This window comes from Rhyacophila brunnea, unplaced genomic scaffold, assembly GCF_057557595.1.
Source record: "Rhyacophila brunnea isolate RB1 unplaced genomic scaffold, BYU_Rbru_1.0 scaffold_2, whole genome shotgun sequence".
Taxonomy (NCBI): Eukaryota; Metazoa; Arthropoda; class Insecta; order Trichoptera; family Rhyacophilidae; genus Rhyacophila; species Rhyacophila brunnea.
Window position 1 is genome coordinate 48,128,936 of NW_028232859.1, and position 26,469 is coordinate 48,155,404.

General features: G+C 30.3%; 1 protein-coding gene across 2 annotated transcripts in view; it reads right to left on the minus strand.

Moving 5' to 3' along the window:
• Window positions 1-1,194: 1,194 nt before the first annotated feature.
• lft (Limb expression 1 family member lowfat) overlaps window positions 1,195-26,469 on the minus strand; it is a 224,013-nt gene continuing 198,738 nt past the window's right edge. For both annotated transcript variants that reach the window (XM_085946754.1, XM_085946756.1), the window contains exons 3-5: window positions 15,831-15,994; window positions 11,445-11,635; window positions 1,195-3,556 (exon numbers count right to left, since the gene is read on the minus strand). In XM_085946754.1, coding sequence (XP_085802880.1) covers window positions 3,196-3,556; window positions 11,445-11,635; window positions 15,831-15,994 — 716 coding nt within the window. In that variant the 3' untranslated portion in view covers window positions 1,195-3,195. The remainder of the gene's footprint in view (window positions 3,557-11,444; window positions 11,636-15,830; window positions 15,995-26,469) is intronic.

Consider the following 26,469-nt stretch of genomic DNA (forward strand, 5'->3'; position numbering starts at 1 on the left):
TGTTAGTATAGGAATATTGTAATGGAAAATCAGATGCTTCAAATTTAATAAGATATTGCAATTAAACTATATTATTATAATATAAACAAAGAACAATTTTGTGACAAGTACGTGAGATCATTATAATAAAAATATATGCTTTAAATCTTACTTTATAAAATAAATGTGTATGTTCATATTTTTAAAACTTGATTAGATAGGTATTAAAAATAATAAAATTATACTGACTAACATATAAAAGTATATAATATATATATATATATATATATATTGTGGATATAAATATACAATCATATTGGGCGTTGCGCTTTTCTGAAGTCACTCGTAAGTAAACAAAATGATTTAAAATGTATGCTAAAAATGTTTATGATTAGTAAATGTCAATAAAAAGAAAATAAATTTGTGGATAAATAAGTTAAATAATCATTTCTGATTTGCATATTATTGTATACTTCCAATGACAATATTTTTTATGCTACCAACATTTTCTATTTTAACGGATTTTCAAATGGTTAAAATATCGTAAAAAATGATGTATTAATTAAAATTAAAAAAAAACAACACGGAGCATGTATCTTCATAATTTAATTAATGATCAGGACCGGTTTTATCCGATTCAATAGTATATGCTCAATGATTAGTAAAGCTGGAAAAACTGGTACTGATTATTACTAAATTATCTGAAATAATTACTTTACATTTCTTTTTATTTCAATTTATACTATATACTTTTGCCACGCGTTGACAGATAACACCATTAAAGTGATTGAAATATTATGTTGATTTGTATCAAATTTAAAGTATACACATATTGCGCATATGTGTAAAGATAAATAAATAAAAAAAATGCATGAAAAATAATTGAAGTCGATACAAGCATATTTATTATGAAAGTATATTTTCCCTAATATTAAATGATCTCTCGCAGGAGTAGAACGTCATTCATTAAAACTATCTTATCATAATATTTAATACCACGATTTAAATCGTAAAAGTAATTATCACTTTATCATTTTGATAAATATATATTTACAAATCCAATGCATTTATAGACGTACTGCATACGATTAGAATGCATAAAAAGGGTATACAACAAAAAACAAAAACATAGTTTTTTAAGTTTACAAAAAGTTGCTTTAAATGATTAATGTTGATCATATAATAAAATTAAACCTACTATTTAGTCATGTCATTCTATAATTTTGTATATAAATATATTACTTAACCATTTTATTGAGTAGAAGACATAAATAGTTTTAATAAAGCATTAAACATATTGCAATAAAACTGAAATACATGAAATTGTATTAAACAATATTTATATTGCTAATTTTTTCACATTTTTACAAAGGACAATTTATATAAGAATGTTTTTAATGGATTGTAAAAAGGGGTTTATAGAATAATCATGATTCATGGCGAACAGTATCAAAATAGTGTTAGATCTTTAAACACAAAAACCACGTATGTACCTACTCCAGTGGAGCTTAAAAATGCATCGAAAAAATGGATTGACAAAGTGTAGGATAAAAGAATAGGATGGAAATGCAAGGAAATTAGGGAAAATCACCGAGAGGTAGGAATCAGTTAAGGATACTTGTGGAGGTGCTCAAATCCTTCTATATGGTATAATCCCGAGGAAGAATATACTAATATTACAATGCAATTCTATTTTGAATATTATGTTTAATACAATTTTAATAAAATGTTTGAAAACTAATAGAAAGACACTATCAAATAATAGGTTAAATTAATATAAATATAAAAATGTATCATTATAAGTTGACATAAAAAGTGGACAGATACCAGAAAAATCTTGTGAAAATATTTCTACTTAGATTTTTGGTCTTTCTTCTGATGGCACATTAACATAACTTTCCATCAAATGAAATTCGACTTTCAATAAATTTCATAATATTACAAAAATCCAACTTCTAATGTGATTAAATTATTCTTGAAAATTTATATAATATCCATAACAATAAATTGTATTCGTACCTTAAAATTTAAAACACAGCCAAAATATAAAACAATTTGTTTTTTTTACGAATTTAGAATTTATAATAACATCATATTAATTTGTTAACAAAAAGGGAATTACTATTTTTCATTGTGCAATTCAGAATATATTTACTAAAAATACACAGTTTTTACAAGAATTTATTTTAATATTAAAATAAATTGTAAATAACCGTTTTCAGCCCTTGTCAGACCACATGGAATTCTTAATAAAATGAACGTTGTGAAGTATTATAAAATACTGTTTAAGTAATTTATAATATAAACCAAATCATTAAAATATAAGAAGGTATTATTGATTCTGCCATCGGTTAATTTTTAGAATTAATAAAAAAAATGTGTTTTTCTTAAATTTCTGTTTAGTAACAAATAATAGAGGTGCTGAAGATTGAATTAATACAAGTGCATCGGTGACCAAGTTGAGTAAATTTTTTCTAAGTTAAATATACGATTTTAAATTCTACATGACTGTTATCAATATTCTGTAAATGATTCTCAAATGATTTTTTATTTTACAAAAGATTGAATAGGTTTATATTAATATGTTTAGTGTTTAAAGGAGGACAAGTCAAGTAAAAACATTCTAGTTCTATACGAAAACTGTGTTGAAATCCTGTTTCATGAATAAATAAGTATATGGTGATGAGAAAACTGCTCTTGACTGATTTTTTTTAAATAATAATCGTATGTCACATCTTGTACACGTTTAATCATCAGCACCTCAAAAAAAAATCTAGTTTTACTTTTGAGCTATTTTTAGTTCAACTAAAAATATTTTAATCTAAATACCAAGATAACACAGATTACATTCAGTTTTTTTTAATATACATGAAAAGATAATATAATTGTGCATGTACGTACATAATGGATTTAATTGAAAAAAATAAAATGAATAACATGCAAGTTTATAATTCTAAACAAGACACACTGATAATCGTAATAATGCACGCAGCGGGCACTAAGTAATTAAAAATTGATTAATACCAATATTATTAATATGCATATTGTTCACGAATAGTTATATTATATTCTTTCAAATATTAATGATCACAGAATCCTAGCGCTTCCGCACACTAAAGAGGCTAGTCACATTTTCTTTAAAGTTTTTCGTAATAAAATTAACCTTTTTAGCACATAACAACTGGCGCGATGCTTTGAATCAATTCGTTTCACAGTTTATCCATTTCCGGCAGCACTGAGTTGCGCATGCGCCAACATTAAGATATCCTTCTTCTCTTTTGGGAAACGAAGTTCTCTTCCAGCCAGTCTTGCCGTGCGCAGCTCCCGTTCCGCCCTGGCGAGCTCTCTGGCCAGGGCGCCGGCCGCTTCTCGTTCTCTCGCCGTCCAGTCCAGCGCCATCTGCGCGCGCATGTCGTCATCGAGGGCTCGGTTGGAGTAGTGGGCGACGACTTCTTGGCGTGAGCACTGCCGCTCTCGCATCGCCTTCAGGGACCCGTTCCAATGGAGCAGTTGAAAGACGGTCATCAGCTCTTGAAACTCGAGCATGGTCCGGCCTTTATTCGTCTCCAACATAAATCTGAAAAATTAATTAGGAGATTATTAGTTGTGTCCCCTAATTTTCCAACAATAAATACTATTCAATGAGTTTGTGATACTATGCCTAATCGTCCGCACCTAGAAAATTTCCAAAAAATTAAATGTACTTTGAACAGTTTCCTTACATACATACACTTTAAGCGATGATTTCTCGGCGCAATCCGCTGTCATTTTAACAGACTCCAAAAGCGCTTTACAACATCTTGCCGCAGCAACTCGCTCACATAACAGTAAAACCATAGCATACCACATCCTTGACCAGATCGACGCCAAGAAAAATAGAGGAGGAGATCTATGCCTTCAATGGATCCCATCGCACATGGGCATTGAGGGAAATGAAAGGGCAGATGAGCTGGCAAAGGTAGCCGGCCATTCAGGGGTACCATATCAATGGATACCAGAAAACCTGGACTGGAATGAGGCTATAAAGAAAATGTGCCATAGTATGTGGATAGATTTTCACCATAGGGCATCATTAGAAAAGGGGAAATGGAGTAAGTCGATTCTACCAACACCACGAGAGGTGCCCTGGTTTGTAGAGTCTTCTTTGACGAGGAATGAGCTTAAGTTAATACTGAGGCTAAGAACAGGGCACACCATGGGCAAAAGATTTGATGTCCTCATGGGAAGAAGCGAATCGCAGCTCTGCGATGAATGTCATGTTTTAGAGGACATTGTACATATAGCACTGCAATGCCCCAAATATGAAGTTCACAGAGTACAGCTGCGAATCGCAGATATCTATGAGAATGTCGACGAATTGAAGGGTGTCCTGGCGGTGGGTAAGACGGAAGAGCTAGGCAAAATTGTAAAGTTATTTAACAGAATAGGAGTGAGGACCTGATCGACGGATCCCCTTCTAGAAGAGAAGAGGCGATATGACAGCGAGTCGCAGTCAAAGCCTCGGTAAAATCACAAAAAAAAAATAAAATAATATAGCTTACATGATATTAAAAGTATATAAAGAATAATAATAACGTAAAATAGAAAGACCTCGTAAGGAAGTATATAGAATAATAAAAGAGAGAAAAATATACGTTTTAATAACGATTAAGGCCAATAATTAAACAATATGTTAGAAATGGCGTGTTTAAAAGAAGCATGTGAGTAAGTTATTCAATGGTGGAGAAATAACTGTCATGATTTTAACAGAAGCGTCAATATTTTGATAAATTAATTGATTTTAGAATGTGAACAAATGAAGAAGAAAAGAAAAATAAAAATACAAAAGAATAAACTTAAAACTTATATCTAATAGTTATAGGCAGTGTAAGAAATTGAACCTCACATCATAATATTCTCAATTTATTTTTAATATTTTGTATGAACACTTTTCGTAATACACCAAAATTGGATTTTCTCCGTTTCACTTTAACGTACTATTTTGACTGAAACATAAAAAAAACCTCATTTACTGCAAAAAAATGTATACATTTTCATATGAAAAATATCATAAAGTTTTGTTAAAGTTGTTAGTGTTAAATTATGTCATGAATAATGCAATGTAAAAGCTCTAACGTATTAATAATTCAAACATGTATCGCGAACAAAACAAAAATACGCAAATCGATATGCGACATACACGTAATATCATTGTTTTAATAGCTTGACATGTAAATGTCAAACTTTTCCCACGAAGGCCAATCAATATTCTCGAGCTTATCTCGAACCAAATGAAATCAAAAGCGCCTTGTGTGAAATTCTGGTCAGCCATTTTTACAAGGACATCGCAACTTTTGCACGCTGATACCATGGTAATTACCCGTGTGATTCAAATAATCTTGTTTTTCATGACACAATTAGTACCTATGATTAGCAAATCATTACAAATAAACCAGCAGAATATTAAATCTACCAAGCATTAAGAATATCTTAATTTGAACCCTATATTATTTTTTTATAAATAAAAAAATATTGAATAACTACATATTGTCATATTAATCGTTTTGCATCCTGGTGTCAAACATACCCAACTAATTAAATTTCGGTGCTATATTTGTCACTAGCCTACATTGCTATCCTGCGACTTTGTCCACCTGAATTACGGAAATGAAAATAAGACGGATATACAGATTGGTAAAATAGACTGATTTGATTTTTTAAAACAGACAGGGTTTCAATCTAGTCGCGCTCTCCAATAATCGCACCTAATCTCTTTACCACTGCAAATATGATCACTTTACCTACTTTCATTGAATTGTTGCAAGTGCATTCATTATTACGCACTTACGAGAAGTTTTATTTTAATTTCGGAACCTTTCGAGATATTATCAAGATGGAATATTAAATTGATGTTAACAATATAGGTAGTCTATAAGCGTTTAAGCTATGGAAAAAATACAGACGGATATACTTACAAGATTTATAAAAAAAGCTTTTATACTTGTAAATGATCAAAACGTGATCATGTAAAATGTGATCATGTAAATAATCAAAACGTTGATCGAAAGACAAAATTCCGAATTTAAATTAATCCTATGAGGTTATGCCTGGTTCAATAATTTTCTTCTGGGCTCATTCTCGTAATAAACATTTATTGAACATACATAATTTGAAAACACTTCTAAGAAATATATAAAAAATACACTCTGATCTGTTTTTTCAAACGCGCCAAAAAAAGTATAACTTCAAACATCTTTTTGGAAAAATTGCGACACCCATCAAAAAGATGAGTCCTAGTGGTTATATTATATTTCTCATAAGTGTTTTCAAATTATATCCCAATATTCAATAAAAGAATGTTACATTCATAAACTTCGTGAATATTTGTCAAATATAAAAAAAATGAATTTATTGTTATGATTACAATTATTTATTTGAATTGAAGTAAATTTTATCAAATAGGCATCACCGCACCGAGCACATAGTCGAAGTTCATACACACCGTGATCCTCATATTCAACCTTCAAGTTTTATAGTTTCACGCAGTATATTAAAAATCACCCAACAATAGGCACTTACTACTCAAGCTGAGGTATCAAACGAGCGTGTGAAAGGAAACGCTTTGAGCACGCCTTTCTTACTAAACTCGTCCGAACTTGCAATGCTTGACCTTTTTGCATCATATATAATTTATATTTTATAAAATGTGCATTTATATATTTAAAAAAAATATTATTGCGCATTTCTGAGAACACCTAATTGTTATTCACGCGCTTAACGCAAGCGTTCAGAACACATTAATAACGCTGTAAACGCTATGCGTTATCGGGAGGATGAACGTAGTGTTTTTCTTACCCCCGATGTTAAGTTTAATGTTCCGAAGGTTGCTTGATATTGTGTGTGACATAGTATGTTCGGGCAATGATGAATAATATACGGAGTTGGTATTTTCTTGGTTTTATACTGAAATAATAAAGTTTGGATAAACGCGGCACAAAGAAGTTACTGTCACATTGATTTTAGTTTGGGTTGAATGGTTTATGTTAATTTGGAATTTTGATAAAGTGAGAGACACAGAACAGTGAGGGCGTGTCGACTACATTGTAGGAAGGCCGAAAGACAACTGTGTCCTAGAAAGGCTCAATGACAACTATTGTTTTTCCATTTTCGTTATTGTCTATGGTCATAGACAACAACATGACAGTTGTAGAGTTAAGCCTCAATTACATTGAGCTTCTTCACGAGCTGTGTGTTGGCGAATTTATAATCTGCCCGTAAAGTCGCCCAGTGTAATCATCGAGCAAGCTAACATGTTCGATGATTACACTGGGCGACTTTACAGGCAGATTATAAATTCGCCAACAAACAGCTCGTAAAGAAGCTCAATGTAATTGAGGCTTTATATACAAAACCTCTACAGCGTACATTCATATAAAATGCTGAAATTAAAACTCGCTTAAAAAAAATCTCCTGACACTAAGTGTGTCAGGAGATTTCCATTGGTTGACAGGTCGCATCAACTGGAGGGTTAGCGCAGCCACTAGGTAATTTCATCCAAAATTTTACTAATATTCTTATTATGCCATCCCTAGCGGAGGTCGGCAACCATCAGGGCGATAGCTTTGTCATCTGCTACCCAGAACAGTTCAATGGAGCTGAACTCGTAATTTTACTAAAAAGCGTCTATATCGAATGACTTCATTGTATCTAGGTGTTAGTGGCGACGGGTGAAGGTGGACTATTAAGATCCAACATAAATAGTATACACTGAACTTTGTTAATCAAACGTATTTGTTTTCATTGAACCAAGACTACAATGTGTAGATAGTGTTTGTTATAGATCAGTGTTTCCCAACCTTATTTGTGCCATGCCCGACTTCAAAGCTTCAAAAATCTCCATGCCTCCCCCCCTATCAAAATTTCATGGTTAACTAGAAAATTTTAGAAAAATATGAATTGATTAAAATAAAAAATACACATAGGCAATACTATTTTTAATTTAAGTTTCGTAAGTACCTATATTTGTTATATTAGATGTACAACTCGGAAGAAAATTACTGCGATCCTTGTGCTTGATGTGAGCTGCAAAGAGTTTTTTATGTGAGGTACTAATTTGATTAATTTTTAAACTTAAATCTCCACGATTTCTTTTTTTTTCAGTAACAAATCATTAACAGTACTGAAGCGCCGCATTCAACTAAATATTATGATAATAACAGTAATTTTCTCGGAAAGTCATGGTTGTAATATAAAAAAAATATTTTCGAAAATACGTATTTTTACAAAAAAAATGTACCAAATATTAATGATATGCACATTGCCCCCCAAAAATATTCAAATTAACCCCCGGTGGGCCGTACGCCCTACGTTGGGAAACACTGTTATAGATGGTAGATAATAGTAAAAAAATATTCGTTCATTTATAAAATATTTAGAATTATGACATTACACCGTACATCATTTTAGATATTTTTATAGATAGAAGAATACTTTTAATCGATGAAGGTTTGGTTTAGGCAGGTCTTAATTAGTTTTAAAAAACCAACATCTATATTATGTATTCTTAATTCAACAAAAACATATACCTTAGTATGAAAAATTGTACAGTATTTTTTTCAGATCACCCATAGCATACTATTTGTCAATTTGGCGTTTTCTTGCCAGATCTTGCAGATCCAGCTTGCAAAATACGCATCTGGGCATAAATATGATAACTGAAACCGACAAGTAACGAGGCAGACAAGACTACAAGATATGATAGAGGCGGTAACGTGCCTTGACTAAATGCCGCCCCATTTTTATACAGTATATTTTATCATCCCTTCATGACTCCAATATCTAAGAAATGTGTTATATAGATACATTACTAACAAAATATATACCACTAAATCTAATTTAAATGCCATCTCTACTTCAATAGATAACATTGCAAGTCCACGGTTTCAGATACATTTAAAAATACACCTGACAACTTTCAAGCCTCGCGAGTGACTGGCAAAATAATTGGATCAATTAATTATGTAAGTATGTATCTACCTACCCTTAATTCGCAAATATGCACGTGTCATTTTTGGTCATCAAGGACGTGAGGTTCAAGGACAATGGAAATAAGCTAGACATCGCAAACCCAATAAAAAAATTACAGTCCTGTTAAACCTTTTATGTTTCCAACCAGTGAGCTGATTTTTTTAATGGACAGATATTTCCGTTGTTACTAAGTTTAGGTACCTATTTCTATATATACCTAATGATTCTTCTCGATTTGCCGCCCTTCGAGTAACTGTTGCCCCCAAGCCACGCTTAATCTGCCTACCCCCACGGGATGTCACTGGATAGAGGTCTTGAAATGAATTCAAGAGAAATGCACTGAACATTATTTCGCGAGTGGATAAGCGCTGGACATATTATTATAACGTCAAGCATTAGTCCCCATTGGGGACACAGCGACTAAATTTGATGGTTGTATGTGGCAGTAGAGCTACTGTGAACCAAAAAGAGTAGAGAAAGCTTGGAGAGGCCTTAATTATTCAACAGTGGATCTCCCTAAGTTGATTACGCTGATATCTTTTTAGTATTTATATCACATAATAAAACAAAATAATTACAAGATAAAAAGAACTTTTTATATACAACGTTTTTAAATTGTCTGTTGAATCATATAAACTTGACTTGACTAGCAAATTTGACAATCAAAAAAATTTGTACTTGATAGAAATAATACTGAAATGTCATTTTGACATGATATATTGATTTCCATAGTAACGCACGTATATATTAATAATTTAGTTGCTAGGACCCCAGACCCCTCCCCTAGCAACCAATAATGGTGTCGAAATAACTTTTCATACAAATAGAATTCAATTCTACTTAAAGATGGCTAAAAGTATTAAAAAAATGCATTGGCATCGTGTTTATCTTTATGTAAGTATATATGTGTTATCTGATATATTCTAAAAGTTTCAAATGTCTAGCTAGTCGGGAAGTTAGTTAAAAATCGATTGCAAGATTTGTACCAGACAAAGAACCACCGGACAAACAAGGATAAGAGTTAAGAAAAACGTTGTAAAATGGCGTCGTCACTGTATGATCAAAGCATCTTTTTACTAACTCTTTGACACATTTATCAAGTACCTAGATTTTGAGCGAATCACATAAACTTAACACTTTTCTCTAAATGACAAAAAGTTTATATCAAACTAGGACTGCAATTAAACTGACTGAAAATGGTCATCTCTATGAAGAGCGAGTGATACCTGGTCTCGCGTCATAAATTATGTATTCTTTTCCAAGAACGTCATTTCTGAGCGATACTAAAAACCAGCTTACTCCTATTGAAAATGACCACTTCTTTGTGTTTAGGTATAATATATCTTTATATGTGAAGATATCATTTTAAATATCAAATAGGGATTATTTTCTTATACATCCGATGACACTCTATTATCATCAGTTTTTTTTACATCAGCTTAAATTAAATATTTCAATGGCTGAGTGGACATGCAATTTGGATTTATTACAAATTAATATTATTTGAAACATTATCTTTACTTTATTATGTTCCTATTATATTCGATTATACAAATATTTCCGTTACATATTATTATAATTGTATGGAAATATATCTTTATAATAATTATAACTCAACTGTATTTTATACTTACATATCGGTGTGTTCTACCAGTAAAACTACAATTTATTGTTTGAATATATTGCAGCGTAACTTATTGTACCTACTAATAGTACTTATATAAAACAAAACGTATACATAATTACGAGTTAATTGCAAAGTCCAATAGAAAGTTTGTTGAATACAATTTTACTATTTAACAATAAATATTATCAAAATTGATAGTTTAACCATGGACATGGCGATACTTACAAAAATACCTTTTTATTAATCTATTTTTTATGATTGATTTCTAGAATGAAAATAAATTTGACATAGTAATGAAAAACTAATAATAATATACCTACATATTTTTCAGAGGAATTCTACACTACAGGTTACTCAGAGTAACGTTTAACCTTTACAGGGCATGTGGATCATTAAACTGAATATTCAACATTATTCTAATTGAGTCAATTTTTTTGCGGCCCGGGTTTTGCCTTTTGGCATCTTCGGGCACAATGCACACTCACCAATGGGTAATGCACACTGGCACTGAATGTAGTTTGTTCTTGCTTATATACCAAATTCGTATCGTAGTAAATAAGTAAGTAGGTAGAATACCCAAAGTGTTTTACATAGGAACTTATCCACTGTTAATAAATTTAGCAAGCATATTAAAATGCCATTATTTAATTTATAAACAAAGAAATAAAGTCAGCCAAATATATCAACATCATACCTACTCATATTTATCAAATTCGATTAAGTATATCAAAATTTACAAATCACACGTAGGGACACTACGTTAGAACTAGGGTGATAAAGTGTTTTTTTATAGAAAAATAATTAATTAACTTTGAAATAACTTCATCCCTACCTAAAAGCTCCTATTCCTGTATTGGGGCTGTCAGCTTCTTCAGGTCCACCCTTAAAAGAGGCTCTGGCTTCAGCAACCGCCTTTTCAATGAAGTCATCACTGATTCTGCGGCTGGGGTGCTCGTTGAATACGCTGTTCATGAGGGCGATCTTCGCGGCACTCCGCCTGGCTTCGGCTTTCGTCGGACAGTTCTATAACATTATAATGAACATTAGTCATGTTTGAACACATATTTTAATTTTAAAAGATTATACTATATTATAAAATATACACCCTACGACTACTATACAGTGGCTGTCTCGCCAGAACGCTGAGAATTGTGTGTAATAATATATAGTGAAATGAAAGGGGTATTTGTTGTATGACTAGTCAGCCACTGCATGTTTATATTAAACATTTATTGGATTTTTTGTGTTGTTTAAAATATATAATATGTTTAATCAGTTCAAAACCGCTCATGCAACTTATTGTGCTTTTAGAATTCCGAAGAAAATATAATTTAATTTGTATTTTATTATCATCATAATATATGCGGTATAAAAGCACAACACGTAGTTACATTTTTTCAAGTATAACAAATTTTGTGTTCTAAACATTCGGAACTAAAAAAATAAGTCTTAAAATTAGTTAATTTGAAATTGAGGGCAAACAAAAGGTTTTTCGATTTTTCTTTTTTCGTTTTATATATTTTTTTTTAAATCGGTAAAGCCAATTTCAGTTTGACATATTTGTATCACGTATTTATGGGAGTATTTTGCCTGGGTTTTTATGCATATTTGTGGCCTTAGAACATTTTCATACTATGTTATTGAAATCTGATAAAAAATAATAAATACATATATGCAAAATAACGTATAAATACAATATTTAATTTTACAAACTTGTCAAAATGTATATCGGATATCACATAATTTATACTAAAGTATTCATAAAGAATGTTAAATCATGAGTGGAGTATTTGTCATATTCGTCAAGTATTTTATGAATTTTAACGTTAATACAATCTTCCCATAATTTTCCTCAACTTAACCTAAAATATTTTTTACTTATTTGTATTGTATTGAGATATGAATATTTGAATATCCACCTACTTTTATTTTTCAGGAAAAGGGAGATCAGAATCAGTAGTATGTTTCTCCGTTTAAAATATATCTAAAAAACAATATTCTGCAGATTTATTATCGTATTAGGTACTATAAAATATTAATACATAGAAATACGTCATCTGAATCTTATAGTTTCGACTTGTCTATCTTTTTTTGAGACCACATAAGTAATACGTGACTAACTTACATATCAAAAATCATATATTTTTATTATAATGTGCCTATAATATGTATAATAAAAATATTTACGACCATGTGTTTTTCAAATTATATAAAAATCATTATTGATCGAATAGCAAAAATAATCTTCTTGTATAATACAATCATAACAGGTCAATGGTTTTATTACAAATATTGAATTATAAAAATAAGTGTACATGACTTGCACACAGGCTAATAACAAAATTTCACACGTTTGAGCGTCCTTGTAAAATATAATTATAATTTAAAACAGTCGATTTGTATTTGCCGACGTAATGGATTTGCAATAAAACCTGTAATAAATGCACAATTCAATACCAAACGTGACATTATCGAGGTGTACACGTTATAGAGTTATTGCATATGGGGATTTTATTGCTCTACTCATAATTATTATTCTTATATAAATGGAACAATGAATGTGCCATGGAAGTAAATAAATGGCGAGAATAATAATAGTGATATTGGAAAAGTCTTACTGCAGCTTTTGGAAAGTTTATTAGATCATTGCCCGTACGGAATGAAAAGATTAAGTTTAATAAACTATGGTGTTCATAATATGAATATTATTATGAATATACATAATTTGGAACACTTAGAAACACCGTTTCCGGAAACTTGTACATAATATGTGCAGTTTGCCGTAGCACACTTCACCGTGAAATGTTGTATCGGAAATATATGGCCGTATATTACAAACCGTCCAACCTCTTTGGGTCGTATAGAACTGACATAAAATACATGTCTAAATAAAACACGGTTCTTGTCGGATTACATGAAGCCAACAGCAAACAAATTTTGAAAATAGCCGATATACTAAATTATTTGTTAGGTTATGTTAGGTTTTCATTCTTAAATTCATGAATTTTGCAGAATCAGCTATGAAACTTGAATTAATTGGAGACCGTATAGAACAAGGTCATCTCTTTCCGATAAGAAAGCTCACGGTGAACTGTGCCACGGTGAAATGTTTTATGCACTATTTACATATAACCTAAAAACACACCTATTAGAAAAAAATCTTAAAAAAATATGGTGCCGGACAGGAATCGATTCCTGCGAATGTGTTTTATTAATTTAGCTATCTAATTACGACAAAATCAACAAAATGGTCATACTATGTGCGACTGGTTTTTATGGTTTAAATCAAGGTACCAATAATAGATACTTACCTCAATTACTATTACAATCCCGAATCTTCTGAATAATCTTAATATAACCATGTAATATGGAGTTAATTTTATTACCGTAGGTAGTTAATAATAATAAATTAATCATTGACATTTATCACAAATTTGTTTTTAATTGGTAACTATTTTGGCTTTTATTCCATTGATGACGAAAATAGATTATTTATAGTAAAATTTAATATTATTATTGATTAGTTTAATTAAATTTTAACTGAAGTGACAGAGTGATCATATTTAAAGCCGTATGTGAATTAGATTTCCGTGTCTAACAAAAATTACATGTTTTGTTTAAATGTATATTTGATTAATTAGAGCCCCTTGGGTTGGATGAATGGCTGAGAATATTTCAGTACCACACATAAACTGTATGGTATTATAACAATATAAAAATATATTTTAATAATATTTTATAATATGTAGTTCCGCTTTTTTTTCCGACCATGTCCGATCATGATAGGATCACATGGGCCTCCACAGAGTGGAGGTTTGTATTGACAGATTTTGTTTTTTACGAGAAATGGATGTCAGCCACTTGCTCAACCTATTAGGCCCATACCCTGATACACACAAATTGAAAAACAATATGTGTACTTGCCAGACCCAGGATTCGAACCTGGGACCCACGGCTTTATAGTGCAACGCTTTAGCCGCGTGGTAATATTAATTATTAATTAAGTAATATTAATTATTGATTAAGTAATATTAATTATTGATTAAGTAATATTAATTATTGATTAAGTAATATTATTTATTGATTTGTTTGATAAAAAAATCAATTTATATAGCAAAGATACTTTCATATTATTATTTTTAAATGTCTCGAATTAACGGTAGTCAGTAAAAGTGACGTAAATATAAATATATTTAAATTCTAATGAATTTAAGTGTTGTACCATTCCATTTGAGATTTTATGAGAGATTTTCAAATGGAATAGTACAAAACTTAAATCTATTAGAATTTAAATTCAAATTTCTTCAAGTGCCTTCCCATAATTTACATAGTTTAGTGAAAAACAAACAGATGCATTCTATAATTTCAATTTTTGAATGAACTGTTAAGTGGTGTGAATACAATATAACATCTAAACATAATCTTAGAACTGATTTTTATTAAGATTTTTAATATTAAGATATATTTTCTAACAAACCATTCCAGAATAAATTATTTAATATAAATATTTATAGTCATTGCGACATTTTTTCATACGAAACTTTTATATACCGATATATTCTATTAATTGGTAAAGCACATTGGCGCGGATCCAGTAGTTACAGCTTCAAGTCCCGTCGGGCATCGTATTTTTGTTTCCAAAAAAGATTCAAAATATGTATATTCAATATAATATAGAATGTTACATTCTCAAATTCGTTGAATAAAGAAAATGAATTGTTAAATTATTAGCATATAATTATTAATACGTTATAACTAAAATTTAGAGTGATCCAGGCATTGTTTAGTATTTAGGGCACTCAATTGATACCTTGATTTACAAAAAAACCCATAGCCAGCATTAACACAATTTGATAAGCATTTTATGTGGTCTGACATTAAGTATGTATACGTACTACGTAAGACATACTAGTTAAATTCGTCGTAATTAAATATGATACCCGTAGCTCAATAATTGGTATAGCACATTGGCGCGAATCCAGTAGTTATAGGTTCAAGTTTCCCGTCAGAAGTCGTATTTTTTTTTAAAGATTTTTTCTAGCAGGTATATAATTATCTGAGGTGTTTCTAAATTATGTATAATATACAATCTATTCTACGGTAATAAAAATTGTGACGTATACAACATAATATCTAGTGTCATATTCCGTATGCTGTCAAAGTTATTAGTGTATGAGATTGCTATATTACCAAACTTGTAGTTTTACTAGTATCTCACCTGAAAGCTTCCAAAGCACGATCCACCCGGAAGTGTTACGTAGCAGATGTAGGGTTGCGCAGTAGCCGGTACGGATTCATATATGACCACCGCCCCGTTGCGCAGCTCTGCCCCCCTCGCTTGCTTCATTTGCCAAAATTCCTGTAGCGCTTCGACGACGTTTACTGCAAAAAAAGAAAGAGTAAAATTATTAGCAAGGCAATTTTAAAATCAATTTATTGGTATGAAAACAGTCATAGTAAAACAATGATAATATCTGCACTCCAGATTCAGTGCGCCTTAAAAATGATTTAGTCAAAAATGAGTTAAGTGTGTATTGAGTTGGTACCTAAGTTATCATTTCCTTCAAAGATAATTAATTTTTTGTGTCAACTCATAGCAAAAACTTGATCTTATATTACATTTTCACAAAAGTGTTCTGTTTAGACTTTGGGGTGCAGATAATATTATTATGGTTGTACAAATATGCGATGTATGGTTTATTCACTGACTATTATACTAAAACGATAAGCGTGTGTTATTCAATTTTAAAATGGATTCCTAAAATTTTGACGAAGGCTTCCGTTAGATAATTCCACTAGTCTCGTTCCCTGCATCTATTAAGCGGTTATCTATTGGTGCATTGTTATTTCATTAGGTGTATTTTGGTTACATGTATATTGTACGTAAAACATTTCACCGTGGCACAGTTCGCCGTGAGCTCTCTTATCGGAAAGAAATGACCGTATACTATACGGTCTCAAATTTTAATAGATTCAATATGAACATTAATTCAATTTTCATAGCTGATTTTGACAAAATGGAGTAAAGTGTAAACCGACAAAAACCGTATTTTATTTATATATGAATTTTTTGTCAGTACTATACGACCCAAAGAGGTTAGACGGTCTTTAATATACGGCCATATATTTCCGATACAACATTTCACGGGGAAGTGACGGCTAACTGCATACGTACAAGTTTCCTGACATGGTCTATTTTAATATTAAAGCTGAATAATATGCAAGGGCGTATCCTTACTATTTATAACACTGTTTCGAACCGAATTTTTCATGATGGATTTGTATCACAAAAAATAAATTACAAAAATCCACACTCCAAAAGTTATAAAGTCCACGTTTTTAGTTATATCGGCATTAATGAAGAATTTTCACATAGGAATAGAAACGTACTTACTTTTTTAGTATCTACGAGAAAAAAAAGTTGAATACTCGCTCTATATTGTAAAAAAGTTCTCAGAACTGCATCAGATAAAAAAAGCTGTGGTGTAAATGATTCGCTCATTATTCCACTATTGCACGTGCCTTTAGCTTTTAGGAACGGTATTTTTTTCAAACCAGTACCAAGATAGTTTACAGATTTTCTAGTCACATGAGAATGTTTACTTTTTTATTTATTTTTTCTTTTGTAGCTTTTCAAGTTATAGGTATAACATTATTTGACCCGTTTAATTGTTGATACTTATTTATATATTTTTTTTTAAATTAATGTATCATTTGGTATTGCTACATAATATGAAACGATATTAATCTTGATATTATTATTAAGCTTGACTGTGAAAAAACAAGAAAGATGTATGTAAATAATAAGTTTTGATTTTTTTCTATTGGTTCTATAATCCTATGTGAATCTTGGCAACCGAGGGTGTCTTGTAAAGTGATGAAGACTAAGTGGGACATCAATATCAAATAATAATATCGTCTCTGTTTTGGCATAACACACTAACTGGAGAATACTAGATTTGAGTAATTTGACTTTGAAGTTGTTAACATGTTTGAAATAATGGTCCATCATGTGAGTTTATTAAGTAATCGTAAAAAGGATGATTTTAAAATGAAGACTGTTTATTTATTAAGAAGGTTTCCAGACGGTAAAGTTTGAAATAAGGAACATTTTGGTACTAACTCAATATGTCATTTTTTCAAATTAGTGTCTTCTGCCAGAACAGTGACGATATGTAAGTATATGATATTAGTTTTCTGTGCTAAGTACCGGTGTGATCTTCTCGGAAATGGCCCGCTGGTAGAAAGTTATGATGTAAAGTTAGTTACCATATTAGGCCTAGTTTATTTACATTAATCTGTGGTTGCAGGGTAAAAGTTCTTTAGTCAAGTTTTAACGAAAATAAGATTTTATTGCTGTAAAGAATTGTACTATTTTTTGTATATTATTATAGATTTTATCACATGTAGGCAACATAACTAGATATTTTAATTTGTTTAATTTTAACTAAAAAAATACTTATTCAAAACATTGAACATTAACACAGTATCAAAAACTTAATTTTACATACATAATGTAAAAGACATAAAAGAGAGTATTTTTAAAACTATGATTTATTTCAAAACCAATAATTATCTCAGCTCCAACCAAACTGACTTAAGCACTTTTACCTCTAAACCACAGATTTATAATAAATACTACTTAAATAAAACATAATATTAAAATTTGTCCTAATCGTAGCTACTCCTTTTTATAAGACTGTCAAAAGTTGGTTCCGGCTGTATCTCAAAAATGGTCCAATTAGTTGATATAAACCACTACATAATATGAATACAACAATTAATTATGTCGATAAAATAAATAACTACGTCTGAAAAAATAAGTCTATAGGATTTCGATTGCTATTTGATAATAGACTTAATTCGACCGGAGTTGATAATAGACTTAATTCGACCGGAGTTGATAATAGACTTAATTCGACCGGAGTTGATAATAGACTTAATTCGACCGGAGTTGATAATAGACTTAATTCGACCGGAGTTGATAATAGACTTAATTCGACCGGAGTTGATAATAGACTTAATTCGACCGGAGTTGATAATAGACTTAATTCGACCGGAGTTGATAATAGACTTAATTCGACAGGAGTTGGATGTCAATTACGGTAGTAGTTAATCTTATGGGTGACTTTCCATATGCGATATTCTAGTCTGGGTGACAGCATGTCCATTGGACACGGAACGGAAACGCAGGCCTTGTTTTTACTACAACGAGAAAGGCTGTGCGCGCCGATTAAAAGCCTTCAGCTACTTTCCGAGAATACTATAGAAAAAGTTCACATCCGGGTGGGTAGGCAATACTTGCAATCGATTTAATTAATGCTTTATAATCTTCTATTAACGGAACATATTAATTATTATTTATCTTAGATAATTTTACATGGAAACATTCTTAGCCAAAAAACTTTGACAATACAATAATTAGCAATGATTCAAATATTTTTATAATATACTTTTGAGAGAAACAATACTATAATATTGTTCGAAGCTTTGCAATATTAATACACAAGAAAACCGGTGTAGTTAACATACGTCTACTGAAACTTTCGTGTGTATTAGACTTGGTGTGTAACACTGCCACGCTTTGTTATGTCAGAAGCACAACACTGTAGTTAAATGACTCATATTATATCAACAACACAATGTTTTTAATTTGGATAAAATAAATAATTATTTTGCGGATTTGTGATACATTTTACAATGGATATTGAATTTAACGTTAACGGTATATTGCAAACAGTTAGTTTTTTTTACATAAAATAAAGTATTACAAGCATGAAAATACCGCAAGTACGGTTATTGGTTTCAGAGATGAAAATGCATTATGTTTCTTTACATGAAAAATATCCATAACACATCTGGATATAACACACCGCATCACGTATTTGAAATTAAAATGCTATTGTATCTTCCAGGCGGCACAGATATTTTGACTTATGTAATATATTGTAAAAAAAATAAGATTATATTTTATATACGCATTTTACAAGGCGCATATGACTAATACTTATATTTTAAAATACAAGTTAAAGTAATAATATTAATACTATGAGCCGAGGGTGCCTACTTGATGGGATTTGAATCTAAATTCTAATCTAAAGTTATAAGTCAACGATTTGTGAATATTATTTGCATATTATTATCCTAAACATTATTCATATCACTCGCGTGTATTTTTATAACTTTACTCGTATAAAATAACAGTCTTCAACCGATTTACAACGGATATCAATATACTTTACTTAGGTGATATTAAATAGGAGTTATTCTATAACTTCTCCTCCCTGTATTTAAAATTATCTGTTTTTTTAACCAAAGCATTTCGTTTTAATTTAAATTACTTTTAGGTCATTTTAGTTAATGATACTACTTCATTGAAAATATTAAGTAAGTAAGGTTATATTCAAATTTTTGACTTTTTATCCATGTCTATGGATTGATAATTATTAAAGTACCATCACATTCCTAATTTCGAGATATAGTTAAAAGTTGGTTCATTGTTTGTACCCCGTTTTTATCGTGGAGAGAGATTAAAAGAATATATTTTTTACTTGAGATCGTATAAATACTATTTCGCTGGTTTTATCCGACTGAATTTCTCTTAGGTATGTTTACATAATATGTCGTCTTAAAGATAGAAGAAATATCATATTTTTTTTACTTAACTATACTATAAATTACTACTCAGCCATTATCGGTAGTTTTAATCTGTATGCTCCTGATAACTATATAAAGAGTCAGGAAAATAATTAGTTTGTTCTTGCAAGGTACAGACATAACATCCCATTATCGATGGCATTTGATAGAGTAAATATTTGTTTGAACGAAATCGCTTCGGATATTAATTGGTATGTTCTACTTGACTGGGGTGAGTTAGATGGACATAACTTTATAAATTGTTAAAATTACATATTATATTTATTGCTCACAAATATTGAAATCAATTACTTATATTAATTTATAAAATATAAATATATTTTGGTTTTTATCCCATACTTGAAGAAAAGAAAAAGCTAAACATAAAATAACCGATTATTATTGTATGTAACAAATGGTTTCAATCGAAGTTTGCACAGAAATAAATTAAATTCAATTAATTATCTTAAAATACAGAATATACATCGAAATTTTTGGTAACGTATATGTACATGCCTACGGTGGCTGAGTGGAAAAGTGTCAGCTTATAATGTCGTGGGTCCCGGTTTAAAATCTAGCGTCTGGCAAAATTTCATTTTGTTTTGTTCAATATGTATTTTGACCCAGGATAAGTATAGACCTAATAAGGTGAGCAAACGGTTACATCAGTTTTTTTATAAAAAGAAAAAAAATGTTAATATAACTTATTATATCATTACAAATTATATGGGCATATTATGATCCTATTAGAATCTATTATGGTGATATAATGTGGTATGTATACCACGCGTATTAATATTCTTTTCCCAATTAATAAAAATAATATAATATGTACTATATTTTATTATAAAAATTTCTTATATTATAAATTAGGTATAATTTATAAAATACATTTGCCAAGATATTCAGAACGCATTTCAATTGCAACAGGATGCAACACTGTTGACCAAGAAGTATAGCAGAGCGAAAAAGGTAGTCCCTCAAACATTATCTAAATCGTTTTATAATAACACTACTATGAAAACTGTTCTTTCCTCTGCATTTACTTAATGTTTTGTACATTTCATCATACAATTTGGCATTTTTTTATTATAAAGATATGGCATAAACGTGTATTTATTTATAAGTACATTGATACACACTTTATTATTTGAATCTCTTGAATCAGCGCACCTCATACGTTTTCACAGCATATTTAAATAAACAAATCAATTCAACTGACGTTCAACATTGTAATATTAGTATAATATGTGTGTATCTTCAAGGCAAATGCATTATATACCATAATATAATTATAAATAAATACTGATGCAATGTACAAAATAATGTTTTCATCTATGATGATGTCTGCGATGGCCGCGCGGCTTATGCGTCGGCCTATAGCGTCGTGGGTCCCAGGTTCGAATTGCTTTTGTTATGAGGGTTTCAAGATCATTTGAAAACGTCCGAGTGCTACGTACATTAAACGTATCATTTGTGTTGAGTATTCTTGAATATGCCAGCATTATTTGGAGTCCTCACAGGTCTGTCCACACAATTAAGTTGGATTGAGTCCACAATAGATTTCTTAATTTTTTCTACTTAAGGACATACGGATTCTTTCCTTATGATAATGCTAATACGATAAATTTTCCGACTCGTTTTCTTCTGGGTATGCTATTAATGCAATCCCTTTCCACCCGAAGAGTGATTGCTCTTTTAAAGCATTTCTTTTTACTTCTTAGTGGGTTCATTTACAATCCGTATATACTGGCAAATAATAATAATTTTCATGTTCCCACCAATATCACTCGTAACTCTACGGTCTTCATGATACCGCGTCGCAGGATTGATGTGATATTTCATGATGCCGTGTATCGTGCGATTTACTTATTTGATTGCATCATAAAAGTTGATTTATTTTTTATTAACTATAATATCATGTTTGTGGACGTCTTAAATAGGTAAAACTTATAATTGTATTTATCATTTTACTTTAATACTAATAATATCTACATAAGCACATACGTGTCGCTAAATTTTGAAATCAGCCAAGTCCACCTTTAGGTGTTTTTAACTTTTTTGTGAATTGCTAAAGAACTACTACTTTCTAACATGTCTACATTATCGGAATGTGGAACTTATTAGTTTTAAATATTCTGTACTCGAAATAATATAAACTTTCACCCTTGTGACTGTGTACTTCAGAAAACAAAAAGTTCTTTTTCTCCTATTCATTTATTATGAACTTGGCTGATTTTGAAATCTAGCGACATATACTTTCTTTTCTACTTTCTTGTTATATTGGTTGTTATTTGTAATTAAGTCATATTTATAATTTGTATTTATTATGTATTATGGCGCATTGGCCAATCGCTGTAATGTCATACTACTCTTTTCTAAATAAATCCATGCATGTGTCAATGGACTAAGTGAGATTGGTTCAGGTGAACGTTTGGACAATAAACAAAAGCTTCAGTTGGCTTTGGTGGATGGAATCATCCATTATAATATTAAGCGTACTTTCGGCAAAAATAATTTTCAATATTACGCGTAGTATTTTAAGTATACATAGGTATAAGTATATACATTTTCTAATGCGCAAATATATAATATATCCTAAATAATTAATAATGCACCTCTGGCATTTGCCGTTGCGCTTTTGTTTGGCAACGGCGATTATATTATATATTTCGCTATGCGTTAATCGCTGTTTGATGACATCCAAGGCCGCCGCGACCGGCCGAGGCCTGCTTCACCGGACAACTGCCTTTACCACCACGTCATTATTCTGCATCGGATGAACGCTACTTTTTATCATTACAATATTGTCAAAGAAGAAAAAAACTTATATGGATAACTGATTGGGAATGAATAAATTGTTAAATCATTTTATTAGTTACAACATTTTGACAACAATATATTTAAGTCGTGTTTCATCTTGTAATAACAGGAAATGTAATAATGACAAAATAAAAAGAACTTTTTATATACCACGTTTTTAAATTTTCTGTTGAATCATATAAACTTGACAATTCTATGTATTAATAAATACTTTTTTTGTACTTGATAGAAATACTGAATAAATATAGAATACCTACTGAAATGTCATTTTGACATTTCATATTGATTTCCATAGTAACGCACGTATATATTAATAATTTTGTTGCTAGGACCCCTTAGCAACCAATAATAGTGTTTTACTTTTTACGATTATTTTCCGAAATATATTTCCATACAAAACAGAATTAACTGAAACTGGCTAAAAGTATTAAAAAATGCATTGTCGTCGTGTTCTGATATATTCTAAAAGTTTAAAATGTCTAGCTAGTCGGGAAGTTAGTTAAAAATCGATTGCATGATTTGTACTGGACAAACAACCACTGGACAAACAAGAATACGAGCTAATAAAAACGTTGTAATATCGGTTGATACAGAAAAAAATCACCAGTCAATTCTGTGAGAGAATAATTACTGATTTATATAAATGTCATCCATATAAATGTAACGTAGACACCTACTTTTGAGGTCTGCGCTCGTAGTGAAAAATGAATTGATCAAAATGCAAAATAAGTGACAATTAAATGAGTAGGTATCTATTGATAATAAATTTTTTTCAGATAACTACATACACACGGGTTTAATATAATATACATTTAGAATTGCTAAGTAAAAGTTCTTGATAATTATATTATGTTTCAATATTAAAAATATTATCTTTAGTGTTGACTGTGCTATATTAACTAAACCTTTTTTTAATGTGTACATATATATACAGTGACTTCCGTTAATAGGCAAAGCACCACCCTAAATCAGACTTAGAATGCAGTCCCCTTTCATTTTAATTTCAAACCTTACTTACTTACCTATTTTATTGTGTAGTTTTGACTACCTATCTTAAACAGACAATACAACAAACATATTTAAATCGGCATACAGGTACATCATCTACTGATTACGTTACTTTCTAATGAAGAGACCGCATCGTCTACTTGAATAAACAGACTGCTTCGTTGAAAACCGCCACTGCTTTCAAAAGTAGTGAGATTTGTGTTTGTTTAATCATTCGCCGCCCCTTATAATGTGCCACCCTTATGCAACGCATGACTTGCCTACCCGTACGGGACGTCAGTGTATATTATTATGTACATAGATACGTCATATAAGTATAATAATACATACATCTTTGTCAACTGGTCAGTTGATAATAATACTATCGACCAAAAGTACGTAATGGAATTTGTATTTAAATTCTAATGGATTTAAGTGATTACAAAAAACGACTCAAATGGAACAGTACAAAACTTGATCAGTTGATGTTTACGGATTAAGTGATTAAGCGTTTTTGGTTCAACTCTCTTTATAGCATTCTAATATAACAGCTACATTACCAATTGTAAAATTCAAATGAGTTTTTCACCTGCAAAGCATACAATCTTCTAATCATCATTGAAACGATATACAATAAATATTGAACAATAAATTGATATAAGTAAATAGAATGTTGTTTGTTTGCTGCATTTAAATTATAATTAAGAAAATCGATAAAAAAGTATTTTATATTGAGTTAAATTAATATTGCAGCATTCATGCATGTAAAATTATCCAGTAAACTTTATAAAAATCCCACGAGCAGCTCGAGGAAGAGAGGTTAACAAACTAGCAAGTTCTCCATTGCTACTTCGAAACAAAGAAATATTAAAATATACTTATATTTTTTGACAAAAGAGAATATTTTGATCAAAAACATTAAACATATTTCAACAATGTTAAGAGCGAAGCTCTAGCATAATTAACGAAAAAAAGTTCACTGATATTCGTTTAGTTCTAATTATATTATAATAAAACTAATTTATTAGGTACAATACCGAGTACTGAGGAATTTACAATTTGTATCACATAATAAGAATATTTTGTTAATTGGATTATTATGCAAGCTAAGTAATTAATATAAACAATAATCATTAACTTTGGAATGGCTCAGATACAAACCATTAGAAAACTTGGTGGGATATTGCCCAATAACGAAACTATTTGAATATATTTTTTAATACTGGTGACCATCGTAATAATAATATTACTAATCATTCATATTATATAAATGATACCAGGAATATGGCTTTACTTTTTTTATTTCTTGAATTTTAAGAATTAACAAAATCAAGAAAATTTGTTTTCTCGAGAATTCGAGATTAGTTTAACTATTTTTCAAGAATTCTCGAAAATTTCGAGTAATCAATATTATAATCAAATAACCTCTTCTTGCCTAAATATTTTTTTTTAATTTTTGCGCTATCTTGGTCAAGATAATTCTCAAAACAAGATTTCTCGATCACAACCTCTACCCAAGAGTAGGGTAAATATTCAACGAATGCTATATTATTGATATGTATGAAGGATTAATAATTGTATTACATGAAAATCTATATTATATTACAAATATATTATATTACATGAAAATGGTGGCGTATTATCATAATATGCCACTATTCTGTGAATACACCGATAAAATCTACCTTCCTCATTCTACGATAGTGCGTAATGTGAATGACGATAATAATACTATATTCAATTGTTTTGAAAATCATGTTTAAAAATATGGTCTTTTCAGCCATTAATATGGCCAACAAAAATGTATGAAGCGTAAAATTTAATTCACGTTTAACCACGATGTCGCATAGCCATTTTCATTTTATGCGTTCGTAAAAGATGCATAAAATATTAATACACAAAGCGTCACATTGCAGGGAGATTGTATAAGACGTATTATAATTCGCCATTTTACTCTTTCGTGAAATTGTTTTTGCAATACTTAAAAACATAACGGATGTTTCAATGATTTGTATAACGGTGGTTAGCACTTAATCTGCGAGTTAAACTTAATTGCTTTTGTGATAGATAAAAGGTTGTTTATAGTGCAAAGAGTAACGCTATTCTAAATTTTACTTAACTTTGAAATGGTGTTTATATTACAACACTCCATATTAATATATTTTTTAAATTGTAATTATGAAAATACAATATTTTGAAATACCTCATAAAACACACATATTAATAAAATCATTGAAACATAGATAGATCAGATGAGACTCGAATTTCTCACCATTTAATTATGACATAAGTGTTCTTATCATTTGAGCTATCGGTCAATCTATGACTCGTGCGAATTTAATCTACCTAATATTTGTACAATCGGAGGTGTTTCATACTTGACAAGTTATTAAGGTTTGTAATTAAAATGA